At 51.7% G+C, this 19,153-nt stretch overlaps 1 protein-coding gene across 1 annotated transcript; it reads right to left on the reverse strand.

Annotated features, from left to right (window-relative positions):
• Nucleotides 1-7,837: 7,837 nt before the first annotated feature.
• On the reverse strand, nt 7,838-18,455 carry marco (macrophage receptor with collagenous structure). Its single transcript, XM_079373285.1, has 14 exons — nt 17,797-18,455; nt 15,151-15,249; nt 14,913-15,076; nt 14,617-14,734; nt 14,476-14,529; nt 13,381-13,443; nt 12,617-12,634; nt 11,067-11,117; nt 10,950-10,985; nt 10,517-10,588; nt 10,200-10,235; nt 10,055-10,102; nt 9,012-9,176; nt 7,838-8,908 (listed from the first exon to the last, which is right to left on the reverse strand). The coding sequence occupies exons 1-14, from the start codon at nt 17,903-17,905 to the stop codon at nt 8,778-8,780; spliced, it is 1,164 nt and encodes a 387-aa protein (XP_079229411.1). The 5' UTR covers nt 17,906-18,455; the 3' UTR covers nt 7,838-8,777.
• Nucleotides 18,456-19,153: the final 698 nt, after the last annotated feature.

Below are 19,153 nucleotides of genomic sequence, written 5' to 3' on the forward strand. Positions count from 1 at the left end.
TCGTCTTGCTAAATGATTTCAGAGAAAAAGAGAATTAAAGTGACCTCCTCCTCCTGAGTACATATTTAGATTGGCCCTCTCACTCCACCTCTAAATGCTCGGCTCGTCTGAAGACAAACAATCCCAGTGTCAATATTTCCCAACAGGCCGTGTGACTTCACGTGGAATAGGAGCCGTCGTCTGTGTCTGAACAAAGCCAGGATTAAGCCTCCCGCTGTGTTTGTCTCATTACTCCGAGTAAAGTGAGGATTTATTGGATTATTAGACGGCTCGCTTCATGTTTCTGATCCCATCAAATCTGCTTACAAAGAACAATCCTTCTCCTGCGGCAGTCCTTCCTCGCTCCCTGGAGCTGATCACTCAGACGCTCACACGGCGAGGTTAAAGCTCAGCTCGTCTCACACTAATGAGCGTGCTGTCTTCTCCACGCGTCCTCTCTCCTCCTCCTCCTCTCTTGTAAATATTCACCTTGTAGATTTTGTTTCTCTCCTTGCAGCCAATGACGGTTCAGCTGTGATTACGAAGAACAGAAATATTTCTCTCTGAACTTATCATGAAATGTTCCACGTTGTTCCTCTGAAGGCTTTTTGTTAGCGCTCCCTTGAACGCTCTTTATTACTGCTTGTTGCTTCTGATTCTTTCTCCCACGATAACAAAGAGAATCCAGGTCAGTGCATGCAGCGCGGGACATCGAGCGGTTTGCTGCTGACGCTGCTTTCACCATCACTGCGTGTCATAACAGCAGAGTGAGGCTGGAGCGTCTGTGACCACCTCCACCTGCAGCCTTCAGAGCCCGAGTGAGGAAGAGGAGGAGGGACAGTAAGGAAGTAACTGACAAACCTGAAAACATCCGATTAGCCTTGAAGAAGTGTTAAAAGAAGGATGTTTCTTTCTGGGTTTGGAGTCAATGATTGATTTGATTAATCAATAACCGTCAGTTCCCCAAAGTCTCAGGAACACTTCAGGAGGAAACACTGTAATCCTCTAAAATGATGCTAACAAGCAGCTAGCATCTTTGTGCTCTGAAAAATGCTCCGTGTCAAATGTGCTCTCCTTGTGATGTCACAGTGGGCTTCTGATAAAATAGACCCCTCCCCTCACCTGGTATCTCCACCCATGGACTCCACCTCCAGACTAGAGATAAACTTATGCCCAGGTCCAACATTTCTTATTCTCTCTACAGAGGAGTGATGGCTTCTGGGAAAACTCAGGGGGGCGGGGCTTGTTGCATTTAAAGAGACACACACACTAAAACGGAGCGTTCAGAGAGAGCTGGTTTCTAACAGGGTCTCAAACCTCCTCTGCTGCTTCATTCATGTTATATTTGGACCAAAGCTCAGAAACACTGATGTTTCATTTAGACCACAGGGGGGCGCTGTTTGAAGAGGGGGAGGACATGTCGTCTTTGGAGTAATCTGTAATGCAGCGTGGACGCCCTATCTGATATAGTTATCATTCAACCTGAGCACTTAATGAATACAGTATGTCACTGATAGTTTCTCTTGACTTGAGTCGTGCTTAGCCTGACACGTGCAGGATGTGTTGAGACGGGACGCTTGAAGCAGGACAGCAGTGAGACAGTTGTTAAACATGCAGGGAGGAAGACTTCCGTCACACCGCCATGTCTGGACAGAAGAAACCTTTTCTACCCTGCATGATGATGGTGAGCAGCTCTCTCTCTCTGCAGAGCACAGGCGTACAGAGAGGGGAAGCTGTCGAGCTGCAGACGTTAACTGGCGTGTGTGCAGAAGGATTGAAATGCTTTGTGAATCGGCACAGATTGAGTTAGCAAGAGCTGCAACAATTCATGGTGTGTGCATAAAAATCCATGCAGTCCATCCTTTAACGTTTGAAGGGCTCTTGAAGTGCTCCGGTGAACATGGTGAATCCAGTGGATTATTTGAATAGAGGTAGTGTGTGGGACAAAGAGGCAGCACCTGTCCTCAGTAATGGTCTCCTATAGAGCCTGAAGAGAGGCGGGATGAACAGTCACTGCGTTGCTCCAGTTTGTGCAGGACAAACTAAAGTAATGGTTTCCTGCCTGTCAGAGGGAGCAGAGGGGTCTTTTTGTTGTTTGCAGTGATTTGTTTGGTTCAGCTGGATGTTTACTGACTCTGAAGGCTCACCTGACTGCAGCCCGGAGCGGCTGAATCTAAAGGCTGTGACCCTGTTCGGAAAGCTCTCAGTCGGATGATGAGTCCACAAGCGCTGCACTTCATCACCTCTCAAACTGTACAGAGTAAATAAAAGATTCTGATTCAGCCGGCCCATAAAGCAGAGATTTCCATTCTGAGCTGCTCTCCTCCCTCCTCGCTGACCTCGCCGTGCTCCTCACATCTGCAGGCGGAGGGACACATCGGCCTGAGTTATGTCTCCGTTTTCCCGCTTCCTCCGGGTTGATTTAAACTCGGGCTCCTGTGAATCAGCCCTAATGCTCGGCCGCCGTTTCTCAGACGTGTCACATCTCTATTCATGGCAGCGGCGGGTAATGAGACAGCAGCACAGACCTGAGAATCTATCACGGACGATGGCTTCCCTGAGGGGAGGAGATTGGAGTGGACGGCGGACAGACAGCGTGGATCAGGAGTTCACCATTATTCTCCAGGAGTGGGTGGCTCACGGCGAGCGGCTGCCTGGCGCTGACGCGGGCTAATCACCATGCTAAACGTCTCCTATGAGGCGCTGTCACTCTGACACGAGAAACCTGAATGTCAGCACGCCGCCTGGAAGACAAACGTCCAACATCCAGCGAGCAGAGACGGACAGAGAGAGATGATGGAGCACGGAGACGACATCTTCTGTCACTTCATATTTATAAATACTGTACAAACCGTTAGCATGATATCAACCTTTCAGACTGAAGCTACGCCGCGTGGGTCATCTATTAACGACCCTTCTGACCAATCAGTGCCTGAGCGCAGTGTGCAGCTACATGTCTCATGGACGCTACATGCTAACATGTGACGTGCATGAACACACATCGAGTATCTGACGCAGCAGCAGCAGCAGCGTCTCCTGATCTCAGAACATTTACAAAAATCTTTTTACGTTTTTATTTGTCTCTTTGACAATATGACACTTTTTTTTGTGTGCATTAAAACACATTTTATTTTGAAGTCTTGGTTTAAAGGTTGAGTTGAAACATTCAAACGTGGCCCCCCCTCCTCCTCCTCCTCCTCCTCCTCCTCGGCTCATGGCCCCCAGCAGCTTTCAGTCCCTGCAGGACGTAGTGTGTGTTTACTGCACTGCAGGCTAACACATGCTAGCACAAGCTAACTGTCGGTGTCAGCTGTCTCTCTGACAGGAAGTAGACCAACTCCACGTCCACGCCAACCTGAGGGCGGTGAAGAGCGTCCACAGTCTGACAGCAGACGCTCCTTTCTCTCTGCTTCCTGTTCATTTTATTTTGAAGGGCTGCTGACTCTCTTTAAACACAGTTAGTTGAATCTTTGACTCTCCATGTTTAACCTGCACTAACAGAACTTAAAGTACAGTTGGAGGCTCGTTTGCTCGGGGAGTGAAAACACGTTACGCCCTCCCCGGCGCCGAGCGCCGCGCGGCTGCCCTTTAACACCGTCATTCACATGCATTGTATACAAATGAGAGCGCACGCCTCCCGCAGGGCCGCTCTCAAAGGTTAGCAGCTGCACGCCGCATGGCAGATGAGCGCCTCTAATGAGCAGCAGATAGCAGTTTGATTAGTGGGCCGGTTCAGACCAGGACTCGGAGCGGACTCTGGGTCAGAGGCTGCAGAGGAGGCGGAGACTCCAACCTGTTGGAGGTTTCCTAATTGGCCTGAAAATGATCGACCACGTTTTAACGCTGACACGAGCCTTTTTTAAAACGCTCGCACTCGAGTTATGATTCTGTCTGCGTGGAACTTAAAGGGACAGTTTGAGGACTTTAAACAAACGTGAAGCTTTTTGTTGATGGTGGAGAAATGCAACAGTGAGTCCATAGTTTGAGCTGTGTGAGCATGCAGCAGCCTGAGAGGACCGGGCATGCTGTCACCGTCTGGATCCGTGCGACTTGGTGTTTTCGTTGCACACGGCCAAGTTAGCCAAAAGTGCACAAACACAGGAGTCCGCTTTCAAACTGGACCGCTGAGCGACGGGGTCAACACGAGCTGAGAGGAAGGAAAGCCGCTCCAAACTAACTTCAAGTTAAAAAAAAAAAAAGCAAGACGCCATCGAGTGTCGTAAAGGTGCAAACCACAGTTACAACCAATATTAGTAATATTATTAATTTACACCTTAAAGAGACAGTAACAAACACCTGGACATGTGTCAAGCCTCTGGACCGCCTGGCCTCCAGACCGCCGGCCTCCAGACCGCCCGGCCTCCTGACCGCCCGGCCTCCTGACCGCCCGGCCTCCGGACCGCCGGCCACCTGACCGCCGGCCTCTTGACCGCCCGGCCTCCTGACCGCCCGGCCTCCTGACCGCCCGGCCTCCTGACCGCCCGGCCTCCGGACCGCCGGCCACCTGACCGCCGGCCTCCTGACCGCCCGGCCTCCGGACCGCCGGCCACCTGACCGCCCGGCCTCCTGACTGCCCGGCCTCCAGACCGCCGGCCTCCTGACCGCCCGGCCTCCTGACCGCCCGGCCTCCGGACCGCCGGCCACCTGACCGCCCGGCCTCTTGACCGCCCGGCCTCCTGACCGCCCGGCCTCCTGACCGCCCGGCCTCCTGACCGCCCGGCCTCCGGACCGCCGGCCACCTGACCGCCGGCCTCCTGACCGCCCGGCCTCCTGACCGCCCGGCCTCCTGACCGCCCGGCCTCCTGACCGCCCGGCCTCCGGACCGCCGGCCACCTGACCGCCGGCCTCCTGACCGCCCGGCCTCCTGACCGCCCGGCCTCCGGACCGCCCGGCCTCCTGACCGCCCGGCCTCCACAGCGCCCGCCTGACGGTCCGGAGGGTGTTTTTGTGTTATTGTCCCCACGGTTAAACGAGCTTCATTAAACTAACTCAATGTGACGATAAAGTGAGAAGAGGAAAGAGAGCGAGAGAGTGTTTCAGCCCGTCTGTGATGTTTGGATCCCGGAGGGTTAAAGACGTCTCTCTCTCTCTCTCTGCTGCTGCTGAGCGAGCGAGACGCCAACATAATGCTGTTAATGAACTGTTATGTAATGTTGACACTGAAAGAAGCTCCTTTAAACACCCCGTGTGTGTGTGTGTGTGTGTGTGTGTGTGTGTGCGTTCTGTAACCGGCTGTGTGGCACCATGTGATCTGCAGAGACTGGATCTGCCTCCTTTGTCTCCTTCTCACTTCCTGTCGGCCTCGTCGTCACCTGACACCTCTGTTCCCTCCTCTCTCTCTCTCTCTCTCTCTCTCTCTCTCTCTCTCTGACACCTCCGACTCGCTCTCACACCTTCACCAGGACGACCAGCTGTTAGCCTCGGCGTGTGCTGTCTTTTTCGAGCGATGATTTCACCTGCTCCTGTCTCCTCTGGATCCTTCTTTGTCTGATACGCGGCCACATGCAGACTCCCATGTGACAGTCATGTGACTCCGCCCGCTCACACCGGCTCAGACGTCCTGTTTTAGAGACTCTGTGATACGCTAACATCCACTCCATGGTGTTTTATACCTTTTTAAAAATCAAAGCGACTGTATTCTGTTTTGTCTCTGCAGTGACCAACTAAAGAAAATGGCTGCCCTTGACACACACCCTCCCGTCCTTTGGCGTGCAGGGACGCCAGCGCCTGATGGGTTTAGCGGCTCAGCCTGTCTCCACCAGCAGGCCCTCAGCTGGAGCCGGAGGATGATCGATGACTCGTCTTCGAGGCCACGCTGCGGCGCTGCAGGACCGTCCAGCTGGCCTCGCTCCCACGGCCGCCACTTTGTCAGCGACACGCCGCTGTGCCGCCGCCTCCTCCCTCGGAGCTCTGACAGCCAGCTGTACTGGAAGGTGAGAGAGCTGCTCTTCTTCTCTGCACAGGTGTGAACGAGCAGAACGAGGAATGTAAAAGCGACAAGAGCTTAAGAGCTTGATTTTCAGACGTCTCGTGCTGAAACCCGACGACCATCAGCGACGTGTGAACGCAGCCAGGAGCGATCGCTGAGTGACTGATTCAGACGGAGAGACACGAAACACCTTCAAGTGAACTCAGTAAATGAGCCTCTTATTATGGTCACATGACTTGACCAACACGTTGGCGTTGGAAGGAAAAGGGGGCGGGGCTAGATGAAGCAGCGAAGGGGGGACTGTGAACACAAAGAGACCTGACCAACTTCTCTGTCTCGTCCTTCCACCTCGCAGCGCCATCTTCATCGCTCCTCTTTCACTTCGCCATTGTGCTGGTTTCTACGCTCTCATTGGTCGACAGAGCTGATGAAGCACAGCGCAGTGGGACGTCGTGAGACGCCCAAGATGTGGCCTTGACTGTCGTTCATGATGACAAATTGGGGATTTTTGTTAATTGATGAATTTGTTAGCGGTTAGCGGTTAGCGATTAGCTGTTAGCGGTTAGCTGTTAGCGATTAGCTGTTAGCGATTAGCTGTTAGCGATTAGCTGTTAGCGATTAGCTGCTAACATGTGATGCTATTACGTAGCTGGCGCTGCTACCGACATCCGGCTTACACGCCGCCTACCAAATATGGCACGTTTGGCTGTGGAGACACAAACAGGATCAGACTTTACTGAACCAAACCGTACTGATCCGGACCGGACCGGACCGGTCCGCTGTGTGGACACGGGTCTTTGGCGTTCATCATTCACTTCACGTCACACGACACAGGTGTCACGGCTCTGCGAAGATCAAGCTGTTAATTCATCTTACGTCACATGGGGTCTTCTGCAGCACTCGTCCTGAAGTTACTGGACTCTCGTCTGTCATGTTTTGTTTTTTGCCGTGTGATGATAAACTGTCTCGTGGTTGGAGGGACAGAATCAGCAGATTGTGAAACACGACAGATAACAGTGACAGGCCTGAAGCTGAGCAGACTGCAGGTCAGGGTCTGTGCACGACTTCACCACACGGCTGCATAAACGAAGATTTGTGCACACGTGGATGTGTGTAAGCTCTGAGCGCTCGGGCTGCATTAATGTTTATGTTTGAGACCCGCCTCCTGTCAATCATCCCTGCACACACCTGTGTGAGAGTACAGGCAGCTCCGGGGTCACCGGGGGGAGTCGGAGCGTGTGCAGTAATGGCTCATGAATATCTCCTCTTAAAGGAGTCTGCAGCCGTACTGACGAGGTTCACGCAGGTGAGGAGGACAGCGGGGGCACCCTCATTACCCACTCCCCCCCCCCCCCCCTTCTCTGCCATCATTTATTCATCCACGTCAGCCCTCAAATGCAAGCGGTGGTCCGGGGGGGCCAGGGGGCGAGCTCGGCTGACCCGGGGTTGTTCTGGCTAATGAACGACAGAGAGAGAGAGAGACCCCCCCTCATGATTATTTCCAGCTCTCACCCTGAGCGGGGGGGGGGGGGCTGAATTCTAATCAGCACTTTGTAGTTGTAATTCCTCTCGCCTGCTCGTTCTCTGCATACGGAGAGACAGGCGGCGAGGTGCCTTAAACAGGGAGTGATGATGATGATGGCGGCGTGATTCAGGTCGACGTCCCCTGAAGGGAAGAACAGACAGACGGATCGGCGCTGAATCACGTCCGTCCTCGCCCGAGCCGAAGAGCGAGCGTCTCAATCGTTCGGCCTCGTCCTGAAATTAAACGTCTCGCTCTGCGTTCCAATTTGTCCTCGCTCATCAGTCAGCGCCGCGCCTCATGATTAAAACCTGCTGCTCATTTTTTATTTCACTTTTTTTTAATTCTCATCTCTGATCTCAAACGCCTCCTGCGGCAACTTCTTAAAAAAAATGATCAGACAAACACCAGATTCAAATCTTCATTTAGAAATACAGAAACAAAACCGACAGGGAGCCAGAAGACAACCTGGTCAACTTTTAATCAAGGCGGAGGACGCTCCGGGTTCATTTGCATATGAAGTCACATGATCAGTTTGTGCTAAAAAAAATAAAGTCTATAGATTAATCACGTGTTAACACAGACTGCTGAATGACCTCCGGCCTGCAGGTGTCACTACTGAGGGATCAATCAGGATTTCAACAAATGATTAGTTTTTCAAAGAGTGATGGATGCAGGATGAAGTTGCAAAATGTTGTATTCAAGACTATATATATATTATAACCTCCGTCATGCCTGTGAAGAACAGAGGAGGAGCCACCTCCTCCTCCTCCTCCTCCTCCTCCTCCCCTGATCCACAGTTTTTCTCCCCGAGGCGTCAGAATAAAAACGTGGCGTGCCAGCTGTGTCAGAAACATTTCCTCAGCTCCTCTCCAGTCCTTCAGTATGACCTCCTCATCTCTGCTGACCGCTGCAGAGTATTGTGATGTTGTGTGGACGTGTGTGTGTGTCGCTGAGGGGGAGGTGGGGGGAGGTGGGGGGGGGATTGATGAGGCTCGAGCGACAGATGATGATTTGAGCTACAGAGGCAGACGGCTGCAGCTCTGTATAACAAAGAGCAGAGATGCTGCAGAGTCTGATAGCACAAAGTTAAATCAGCATGATCCTGTTTATAGTGCGCTGTCATTAAAGCTAATGTGTTTAGCAATAAAATGAATTTTATATTCCATGTTTTATGAATATGAAATGAGATCCAGCTGTGGGTATAATTAGCATCAGTACTGTTCTCCTCCCTGCAGTCAGATGACTAAATCTGAGATCTTTTTCTGATTCCTGTCGGTCGTTTTCTCCCTGCATGTTATCCAAACGATCACGACAGAACGTCACTTTCTTTCTCTTCACTCGTGCTTAAACACACTGCACGCCGACGTCCTCGCTGTGCTGGCAGTTGCTGATGCCGACTCCAGCGTGAGGACACGCAAAGATATCGCCTTCTGTTCCGATGCAGTGCAGGTCGTCCAGCCAGATCTTCCCCGTGCCTGCACAGGGTTCAGAGGTCAGACATGATGATGAACACTGCAGAGCTGACCCATGTTAGTTACAACCACAAGACAGGAAGTGAGGGGTCAGCTGCTTCCTTACCTGGGCTGGCAGTGAAGGTGGTAGTAACACTTTGGAAGCCCAGCATCTTACAGACCACCATTCCCTCCGTGGAGTCGAAGTTGTCGTCACACACTGTGCCCCACACGCCGTTGTACTTCACCTCCAAGCGCCCCCGGCGTGTCCCGGGTACGAGACGCACTTTCACTGTGGTGACACAAAGATCCATCTGTTTTAAAGTCTGCTCTTAGTTTGACTCTAAGATACCAGTGATCAAAAATATGATGACCTTAAAGGAGCAGTCTGTAGCTCCGCCCCCTAGTGTTTAAAATGAGTACTGCAGTCTAAACTCTAATCATCACAGAGAGCTGTCTCCCCCCTCCTCTCACACAGGTCTGCATGTGGTGGACACTGTAGCTTCAGTGTTTAGCCAGCTCTGCATGTGGTGGACACTGTAGCTTCAGTGTTTAGCCAGCTCTGCATGTTGTGGACACTGTAGCTTCAGTGTTTAGCCAGCTCTGCATGTGGTGGACACTGTAGCTTCAGTGTTTAGCCAGCTCTGCATGGGTCTGTAAAGCTTTCTGCGTTCTAACCTCTCTCCATGTTTCATCTCCAACATTGATCCTAGTTTGAGCAGCTTTCTGCTGCTGGAGCTTATTAGAAACATGCAGAGGCTTTTTAGCTCGGGTACAATCACTTCTATCTGAAGCAGTTCCACTGCCCGCTTCCATCGCTGCAACACCTGTTCACCTGATAACTGCTCTCATATCTGGCAAACCCAGGGGCGTCCAAAACGGCCTTCAAAGCCCCGCCTACCTTCTCTGGTCCAATCAGATCCAGAGCATTCAGGAGCAGAATCTAAAGTTAGAAGGAGGACATACTGGCTGCTGCATTGTTGAAGAGAAGCTTCAACACAGCAGGTTTCCTTCATGATCACACAGGAAGAGAGCAGCTCTCTGATTGGCTGTCTGACCACAGAGGAAGAGAGCAGCTCTCTGATTGGTCCTTTGATATATGTAACCATCGCTTCAGATGTTACTAAGCTCTCATGTTGTTGCTGTGCTGTCAGTGCTCTGCAGACTTACACTCTTGCTCTCCTCCCTCCCCTTTAGGGCCCGCTGGTCCAGGAGGACCTGTAGGTCAAAGACATCTTTAAACAGGCAGCTTGCATGAACAGTAAACAAGTCATCTGTTTAAACTCAGCTCTCATGCAGAGATCAAATGACGTACCCTGAGTGCCATTGAAACCAGGAGGTCCCATTGGACCTGAAGAGAAAAACAAAAGATGATGTCAGACGCTGGACAACAACAAAGAGTTAATCAAATCCACAGTAAGGTCAGATCCTGAACAGAACAGCTGTGTTTGATAACGTTGTTTGGCTTTTCATATTTTGAAATATGTGATGTGCAGCTGATGTCCAGTAGAGGGCGCACTTCAGCAGTCGTCTCTCAAACCAAAATAAAGCTGTTCCTTCAGTTAACTATGACAATGCTAGTTTATAAGATTTATATTTATATATTTAAGGATTTATCGATCTGAAGCTGACCTGTCATTCCTCGTGCACCATCATGTCCGCTGTCTCCCTTGTCTCCCTTGATTCCAGGAACCCCGGGGATTCCTGGAAGTGCAGAACAAATGAACAAATGTAAGGTATCAAACACAGACATTAAAACACAGCAGTGACTCAATGTGCAGAGTGGGACACCTCCCTAAGGGCCCCCGTCTGACAGCGCTAACTCTCCATGTCCAGCTAACCAAAGTTTGTCAATCAAAGTCACTGAAGGAAAATGATCAGGACAACACCTGTCGCTTTAAGCTGAAGCTAACAGGTTTGTTGTTTGACTGTGGCTCCTTGTCCCCACAGATTTTCACCTTCAAATGTTGTTCCAGTTGCTCATAGATGTTTTTTATGTTTCTACATCTAAACGTCAGGTTGGTAGAGAGTGGCTGCTGTGTGAGTTTGAACATTTCTAACGTACCTGCATGACCTGCTTCCCCCATGTCACCTTTCGGGCCTGGAAAACAAACGACTGATGATGTTAGAAATGAACAATCATTTTTCAGGATGCGCGTGCAACTCTTGATCGGACCCTTACCTTGGACCCCGGCGTCTCCTTTCTCTCCCTTTGCACCCGGTCCTTGGCTTCCTTGAATCCCGGGAGGCAAAACAAGCACAACAAGTTATGACCGTGTAATTTTGGGGTCATGCTGTTAAGAGTTTCTTCATGTAGAGTTTGTAATCCTGCTAGCTACATGTGGGCTAGCACCACACAAGGTCATTAACTGATGATATTAACAGACAAAGTCTGACTGGAGTCCCCCGTGTGTCCCTGCAGGGGGCGCTGGAGTCCCCCGTGTGTTCCTGCAGGGGGCGCTGGAGTCCCCCGTGTGTTCCTGCAGGGGGCGCTGGAGTCCCATGGATGGCGGTCTCCGTGCTGGAAATGCTGTCTCAGGCTAACTTTGAGTCAAGCTAACGACAGGCTGAGAGCTGAGGCGGGTTTGAAGCCTCCTGACAAACCGTCACACGGCGCCCACCTGTCAATCAGCTCAGCTACACGCCTTATTGTGAATAACTCTGATCCTTCATCCAATCAAAACTGCTGAGTCATCAAAACATTCCCCCCGTACAGTGTGTGTGGATGGAGACATGAGCTAATCACACCTATTTGGTTTTTTGAAGCAGGCTGTAAACATGTTCATGTCTGCTGTAAAAACAGGCTGTTTGAATGGGTGTGTATGTGACTTCCTGTGCTGCTGCAGCCAGCCTCTAGTGGACACTGCGGGTACTGCAGCCAGCCTCTAGTGGACACTCCAGGAACTGCAGGATGTCACACTTGCACACACTTTATTTACACTCAGGTGTGCAGAGGGAACATCAGCGTGTTCCACCTTCACTCTCAGTCAGAGGTTAGTTTAGTTAAAGCTGAATGTCTCTTTGGAGCGTGCTGGTGAAATGATTCAGCTCATCACATGTGATGGTCACGTTTCAGCAATATAACCAGAAGTCAAAAAAGGGAAGAGAAACTGAAATATCTGCTGATACATGATTTTATCCAGGATTTAAATCGGATCATTTGGGGTTTTTTACTGAATCTGCAACATGATGTGAAACCAGGGAGTCTGCATGTGAAGCATAAATAACTTCTTCTGTTTTATTTGGTCTTAATGAGGCGGTCCAGGATGTAGCCCCGCCTCTTGACCCGCCCAATGACCAGTGAGATCGCATCCAGCCCCCCCGTGACCATGAAGGGGAAAAGCAGTGTTTGGATTGTGATCTATTTGAACCTCCATGTTGATCCATGCTCACTGCGTGTACATGATTACATGTTTTCATCTGATTGTCTGGCCAAACTTAAATAAAATAAAATAAGTTGGGAAGAAGGACTCAAATAAGGAGAACCTCTCTTATAGACGAGGAGGGAAGGGAGCCTCCTACTTCATTTGATTGGCTGCTTGACCAGAAGTGACACTGAAGCTACAAACACATAAGACTCAGCTAGCATGCTGTACTTAATAAAAATGATGATTGGGCCCTGACATGTGACCTGGAGCTGAGTGAAGGCTCTGACCTGATAGCATGAAGCCGCTGTGCAGCCTGCGCGCACTGTAACACATGCTAACAGGAAACAGATCAGCGGGGACTTACCGGAGGATCCAGGTGGACCTGAAACACAGAAACACATTTTCAGCTCGGTGTAGATCCTGTTGGTTTCCTGTAAAGTGTCTCCTGATGTGTTCGGCAACATTCAGGCGCTGCATTTGACTTTCAAGTGAATTAGTTCAGTTTTTTTTTTCTCTCGCTGTCGATACGTCCTGACTCAGGATCTGAGGAGATCTGAGGATTAAAAATCCCCCTGGTGAGAATCTGCTCCAGTTTGTGTTTGGTGCTCGAGGTCGACTTTATGTCTTGGTGGATTTTTCTTTCCTCGTTCCTTCTGAAAGACGCCAGCTAACACGCTCGCTCTTTAAACCGTAACATGGATTCCTGTCAGAGGTAACTTCAGTCATAATTAAAGGATTTAAACGCACAGTACGTAGATTCCACCACCAGGGGGCTCTCTATCAAAACAATAACACGAGATGACGTGGAGGACGAGGAACCACGGGAGTGACTCTCTCTGCTGTCCCCTCCCCTCCATGAAAGCGTACTCGTACTTGACCGTAGTCATGACGACCGGGTCAAACCGACCCGAGGAACCAGCTGATGTGTCCGAGTATAATCTACATGAGGCAACGACAGCGTTTCAGCAGCAGCTCACGCTTCTTTATGTCTTTGTTTCCATGACAACGACAAACACGCGACAAGAAACGACCCGTTACATCTAAAAGACGAAGGATGTCTGAGGTGATGTGCAACAATCAGTGAAGATGTTTGAATGGAAACATTTGACTGATCCATAGGACACCTACCAGCATCTCCTCGCTCTCCTTTGGGTCCCGCGCCCCCTTTGGGTCCAGCAGCACCACTGTCACCTGGAACAAAGCAAACAGGAGGCGTGACGCACTGTGTGTGTGTGTGTGTGTGTGTGTGTGTGTGTGTGTGTGTGTGTGTGTGTGTGTGTGTGCATGTCTGATTGTGTGTGTATGTGAAGCTCCTGCATGGGATGTTCTTCAACAACGCTGCTACATGTTAATTCACAGACTGGGACGCCGATGTCACGCCGTTCCAAAGACGTGATGACGGTGGAAAAAAGTGAACAAACAGGAGCCGTGTTCACGCCGTCCTCGCCAGCCACCGTTTGGGTGAGTTGGTCAGATTTAAATATCCTGGAGTCGCCTGTGTCAGACGGGGGGGGGGGGGGGGGGCGGAGGGGGGGTGATCTATCGGCTAACATCTGCCTTCAGGTGATCTGTGTGCTGCAGCCCTGATAGAGATCTCACTCAGGAAATGTCAGCAGCATTGACTAAGTTGCGATGTGAAATAATGTCTGCAGCTCATCCATCAGCTGCTTCTCATCAGCCGAGTGACAGGAGATGACAGGTCATCAACGGCGGGATCATCACCGGACCTGCAGCTGAAAGCTAATGTCTCCTGCTGCACGCGTGCACCTTTAAGCTATCGCTCCTGGCCCCGCGAGGCCCCGTGCCCCGCGAGGCCCCGTGCACCGCGAGGCCCCGTGCACCGCGAGGCCCCGTGCACCGCGAGGCCCCGTGCACCGCGAGGCCCCGTGCCCCGCGAGGCCCCGTGCCCCGCGAGGCCCCGTGCACCGCGAGGCCCCGTGGCCCCGCGAGCACCGCCGTCTTTCTTCCAACTCTTTAAAAACCTTCAACTTGTCATACAGCTGCTGTTGCTGCCTGCGGCTCGTCCTCACTCCGTGTTTAACGTTTAAAACAGTGAAATCTAACGTGCAGCACTTTTCTTCTCCTCGCACAAACGCTTCATCTGAGTCCACGTCAGGTGAAGCCCCTCCCCTAGCAACCGTCTGCTCTCCATAGTAACGCTGCGGTCGTTGACAGGGTTCCACCACAACGTTCCCTTAAACTCAACACGTATCTTCGGCTCACCTTTGGGTCCCTTCTCCCCCGAAGGCCCCCGCGACCCGGCTGGACCAGGAGGACCTGAAGATAAAAACACAGACTCTTCAGAAGGTGACGTCCCCCCCTCACTCTCCCCCCCCCCCCCAGCCTGACAGATGTCCCTGGTACCTGGTCCGAGGCTGATGCTGCTCACTCTGCCCTCCAGCTTGAGCGTGCTGGTGTTGAGCAGGTTCAGGTCCGAGGCGAGTCGGTGCAGCTGACCCTTCTCCCCGCACAGCCCGTTCACCTGTTGCCACGGCAACGGCGGCAAAAAGACAAACGGTGACGTTAAACATGAACATGAGGTTTGAAGTAAAACATTCAAAGGCTTCCAGGCCGTCAAACTGAAGCTCCGATTCTTCTTCTACATCTTTAAGTACGCACGGACACCTCGGTGGGGACGGACTGGACTCTGAAGGACTGACCTGGATCTGCAGGGCCGACACGTTGGCCTTCAGGTTCTTGGTTTCTTGGCTGTTGTTGCGAAGCAGAGTCTGGAAGTTGTCGCCTAAATCTCCGTCCTGAGGGATGTGATTGGACGTCTGCTTCTCTACCCGAGGCTTAGAGAGCGAGGACTCCAGAGTGAAGACTGGGAGACAGAGGGCAGGGTTACATGTGGTTCCGGTCGGGTGGGGACTTCTCCTGATGCGTGTGCAGCCGTACCTTTATAAATGAGGAACGCGTTGAGGCCGGTCTGCAGGATCAGGTAAATGATGATGAAATAAAAGCACCAGCGTCTGCGGGGCCGCGCAGCCTTCAGGTCTGAAACACAAACAACAAGTCAACATGTGAAGTGCAAACTTCTCGGTGAAAGTCATTTCAGGGGACGAGAGGGAGCAGCTGATCTCCTCGCTCTCTCACAGCGTTTGTATCAGCTGCTGTTTCCCCGCTCGGAGCGGCCGACGTTTGGACCAGCAGAGGAAAATGTCAGCCATCAATCACAGACGTAAATCCTGAGGCTGCACGCAGACGCTCGCTCGGTTTGTCTGCAGAAAAGTCCAATTAAAGTCTTCATGATGGAGGTCGGCTTCTGTCCCCGTGAAGCTGTGAGCGTCGTGTCCCCGCCTGTCCATCAGGTCAGCTAGCATCTCGTTAGCATGTAAAAACTCAGGAGCTTCTTGTAAGCGTGTAAACTTTCTCAAAACCTTCGTGTGTGAGCATGCAAACGGGCCAATCACAGGAGAGACTGCAACATGTCACATGTCCTGGTTCTGTTCTGAGGGGAGAATAAACTCTCCTCCTCATGTTGTTCACTTTACAGCCTGTCAGTGAAACCTCTTAATCAGGACTCATTAAAGAGCCTGCTGTGAAACTTCAGATCAGACCTTTGAATTCAGTCCTTCAGAGACTCTGCTGTCACTCTGCTGCCACCTAGTGGTCACTGCTGCCTTTTTATATACTCAGGGTTCACAGTGAAAACCACCAAGACCGACCAGAACCGCAGCATGCAGGTTAGAGGGGCCCCATGCAGGTTAGAGGGGCCCCATGCAGGTTAGAAGGCCCCATGCAGGTTAGAGGCCCCATGCAGGTTAAAGGGGCCCCATGCAGGTTAGAGGGGCCCATGCAGGTTAGAGGGCCCCATGCAGGTTAGAGGGGCCCATGCAGGTTAGGGGGGCCCATGCAAGTTAGGGGGGCCCATGCAGGTTAGAGGCCCCATGCAGGTTAGAGGGGCCCCATGCAGGTTAGAGGCCCCATGCAGGTTAGAGGGGCCCCATGCAGGTTAGAGGGGCCCCATGCAGGTTAGAGGGGCCCATGCAGGTTAGAGGGGCCCATGCAGGTTAGAGGGGCCCCATGCAGGTTAGAGGGGCCCATGCAGGTTAGAGGGGCCCATGCAGGTTAGAGGGGCCCATGCAGGTTAGAGGGGCCCCATGCAGGTTCGAGAGGCCCCATGCAGGTTAGAGGGGCCCATGCAGGTTAGAGGGGCCCCATGCAGGTTAGGGGGGCCCATGCAGGTTAAAGGGGCCCATGCAGGTTAGAGGGGCCCATGCAGGTTCGAGAGGCCCCATGCAGGTTAGAGGGGCCCATGCAGGTTAGAGGGGCCCCATGCAGGTTAGAGGGGCCCATGCAGGTTAGAGGGGCCCATGCAGGTTAGAGGGGCCCATGCAGGTTAGAGGGGCCCCATGCAGGTTAGGGGGGCCCATGCAGGTTAGAGGGGCCCATGCAGGTTAGAGGGGCCCCATGCAGGTTAGAGGGGCCCATGCAGGTTAGAGGGGCCCATGCAGGTTAGAGGGGCCCATGCAGGTTAGAGGGGCCCCATGCAGGTTAGAGGGGCCCATGCAGGTTAGAGGGGCCCCATGCAGGTTAGAGGGGCCCCATGCAGGTTAGAGGGGCCCCATGCAGGTTAGAGGCTCAAACTTTAAACCTTAGCGGTGGATTAAAACGCTCTCATGTTGGAGTGCCGGCTGCCTAGTGGTTCGTGTTCAGGCTGCATGTCGGAGGCTTTAGTCCTCCAAGCAGGTTTGAATCCCGCCCTCTCTCTGTCACTGATTCAGACTCAATCCACCGTCTGTCTGTCCAATAAAAGCAAATCAATAAAAATACAAACATTCGTGCACGTTTGCACTGACGGGAGGAAACAAAGACGAGCATCACTGTCAGCTCCGCTAAGCGCTGCATGTGTCTGGGAATGAAGAGGACGAAAAGACTTGATCATAACTTGAGTTTCTTTCACAGTGAACACACACAAACACACACACACACACACACACACACACACACACACACACACACACACATTTCCTCCCGCTGACAGCTGACTCAGGACCTTCAGGGGAAACACCCTCCTCTAACTCCGCCTCTCCTCGGCCTCCCATCTTTGGTCTCTCTGTCTGTCTCCATGATCCCCCCCCCCACAAACACCCCCACAAACACCCCCACAAACACCCCCCAGATCTTACTATAAAAACACCTCTGTTACACACACGACCAGTTCAGAGTTTTACATCAAGGTTTCCTGCAGAGCTCTGACAGTCACCCAGCCTTCATCCGACCACACGAGTAAACGCACATTTCACTCAGAGCAGGTAGAATAAAACTCCATTTGTTCCAGTAAAATCTGACCTCTGACCTCTGATCAAGGTCTGTGTTACAGGCGGTACAAAAAGCCATCCATAGGGGGCGCCGCTGAGAGATTATTCCAGTTACATTATATTAAAGAGAACGCCTGCTGTGTCACGGGAAGGTGCAGCAGAGCTCACCTGCTCAGGTGAGAGTCCCTAAAGGGTTTCAGGTCAGAGGTCAGTCTGACCTCGTACGTCTCCTTCAAGGTCGCTGATCTGTTGCTGTGTGAGGAGGATGGCGTGGACTCACCCTCAGGCTGGAAGCTGTAGAGATCGCTCCTGCTCAGCGACATGTCAAACAGCGGGTTGGTCTGAGTGAAGGACACGCGGTCGGTCATGTGGTCCATCGACGATTCCATGCTGCAGATGAAGCTCGACTTCCTGATGCACCAGCTTTTATACTCACGGAGGCATGGCGTGGTGTCATCCGCAGATTGCAACACACGGATTATAAGAGAAGCACAGCGGGGACTTTCATTAGAGCAGGGCGAGGACGTGTGTGTGCGTGACGTTCAGCTGAGGTGGCTAAAAGAAGCATCCAGTTTGAGAACAGAGGAAGTTACCACAGAGGATTGCAAAAGTGGCTGAAAATGAAGTTCAGCTTTTTTTTTCCAGTCAGAGTCGGAGTGATTTTATTTTCTCAGGTTGAATCTGTGCTGAAGCAGCTGCACGGGATCACTCAGCCGCCAGCAGGCGAGGACCCGAGAGAAGACTGTTTGGTGTGATGATCACTCTGGTCACAGGAGTGAATTTGTTCCCGAGCGAGTTGACTTTCATTTCTCCTCTGACTGAAGAACACTGAGTGTTGTCTTCCTGCGATGGAGGAAGTGAAAGTCTTCCGCTGCGTCCTCGTCGAGTCGTCCTCTTTAAAGTGGTCAAAGTGAAGTTGAAGGAGGAAAAGTGTTCGTGGGAAGAAATGAGAGCTGAACATCGTGTTGAGTCCAGAACAGGAAGGGAGCCGCTCCCCTTCTCCCAGCCTTTTTAACCCCGCGTGGGGAGAAAGAATCACTGCGACTCTCTCACCACATGGGCAGATTTTTCTGCTTATGATCAGCACAGATCCTGATGTGACTCAGCTTAAACTTCCTCATATATTATATTATACTTCCTTATTAAAAGTGCCACAATCAACATTTTAAAGCCAATAATCCCACACATTTATTTTACTCAAACACATGTGGGTCTGCAGAATCAACCACCAAACCCTCCTGCTCCCTGACAGATCCCTCCTCGCCCCTCAGTCCCCCTAAGACCTCCTCCACGCACCCCCCCAAGCCCCGAAGCCTCTGGTCTTTCAAATCAGCTGTTTGAGAAATAAAGCTTCAGAAGAAAAAGTGATTTAGTGGCACAACTCAATACAAATGTTTTATTTAGCATTTGTTTCATATTTACATGAAATAAACAATGCAGCTCATGAACACATAAAATAACATGGACGTCCCATGTGTCAGGGCTGCAGGGGGATGTGACTGTGTGCTCTCTCCACCAAGCTTCAGTGCTGCGGCTCGTTTGACTCTTTCTCTCTCGAACAACCAGGCTTCACAAACTGAGCTCATCGCCTTCAACATTCTCCACCAATCCAACACAGCTGAAGATTTATCTCCACA

This window comes from Symphodus melops (assembly GCF_947650265.1).
Source record: "Symphodus melops genome assembly, contig: scaffold_406, whole genome shotgun sequence".
Lineage (NCBI taxonomy): Eukaryota > Metazoa > Chordata > Actinopteri > Labriformes > Labridae > Symphodus > Symphodus melops.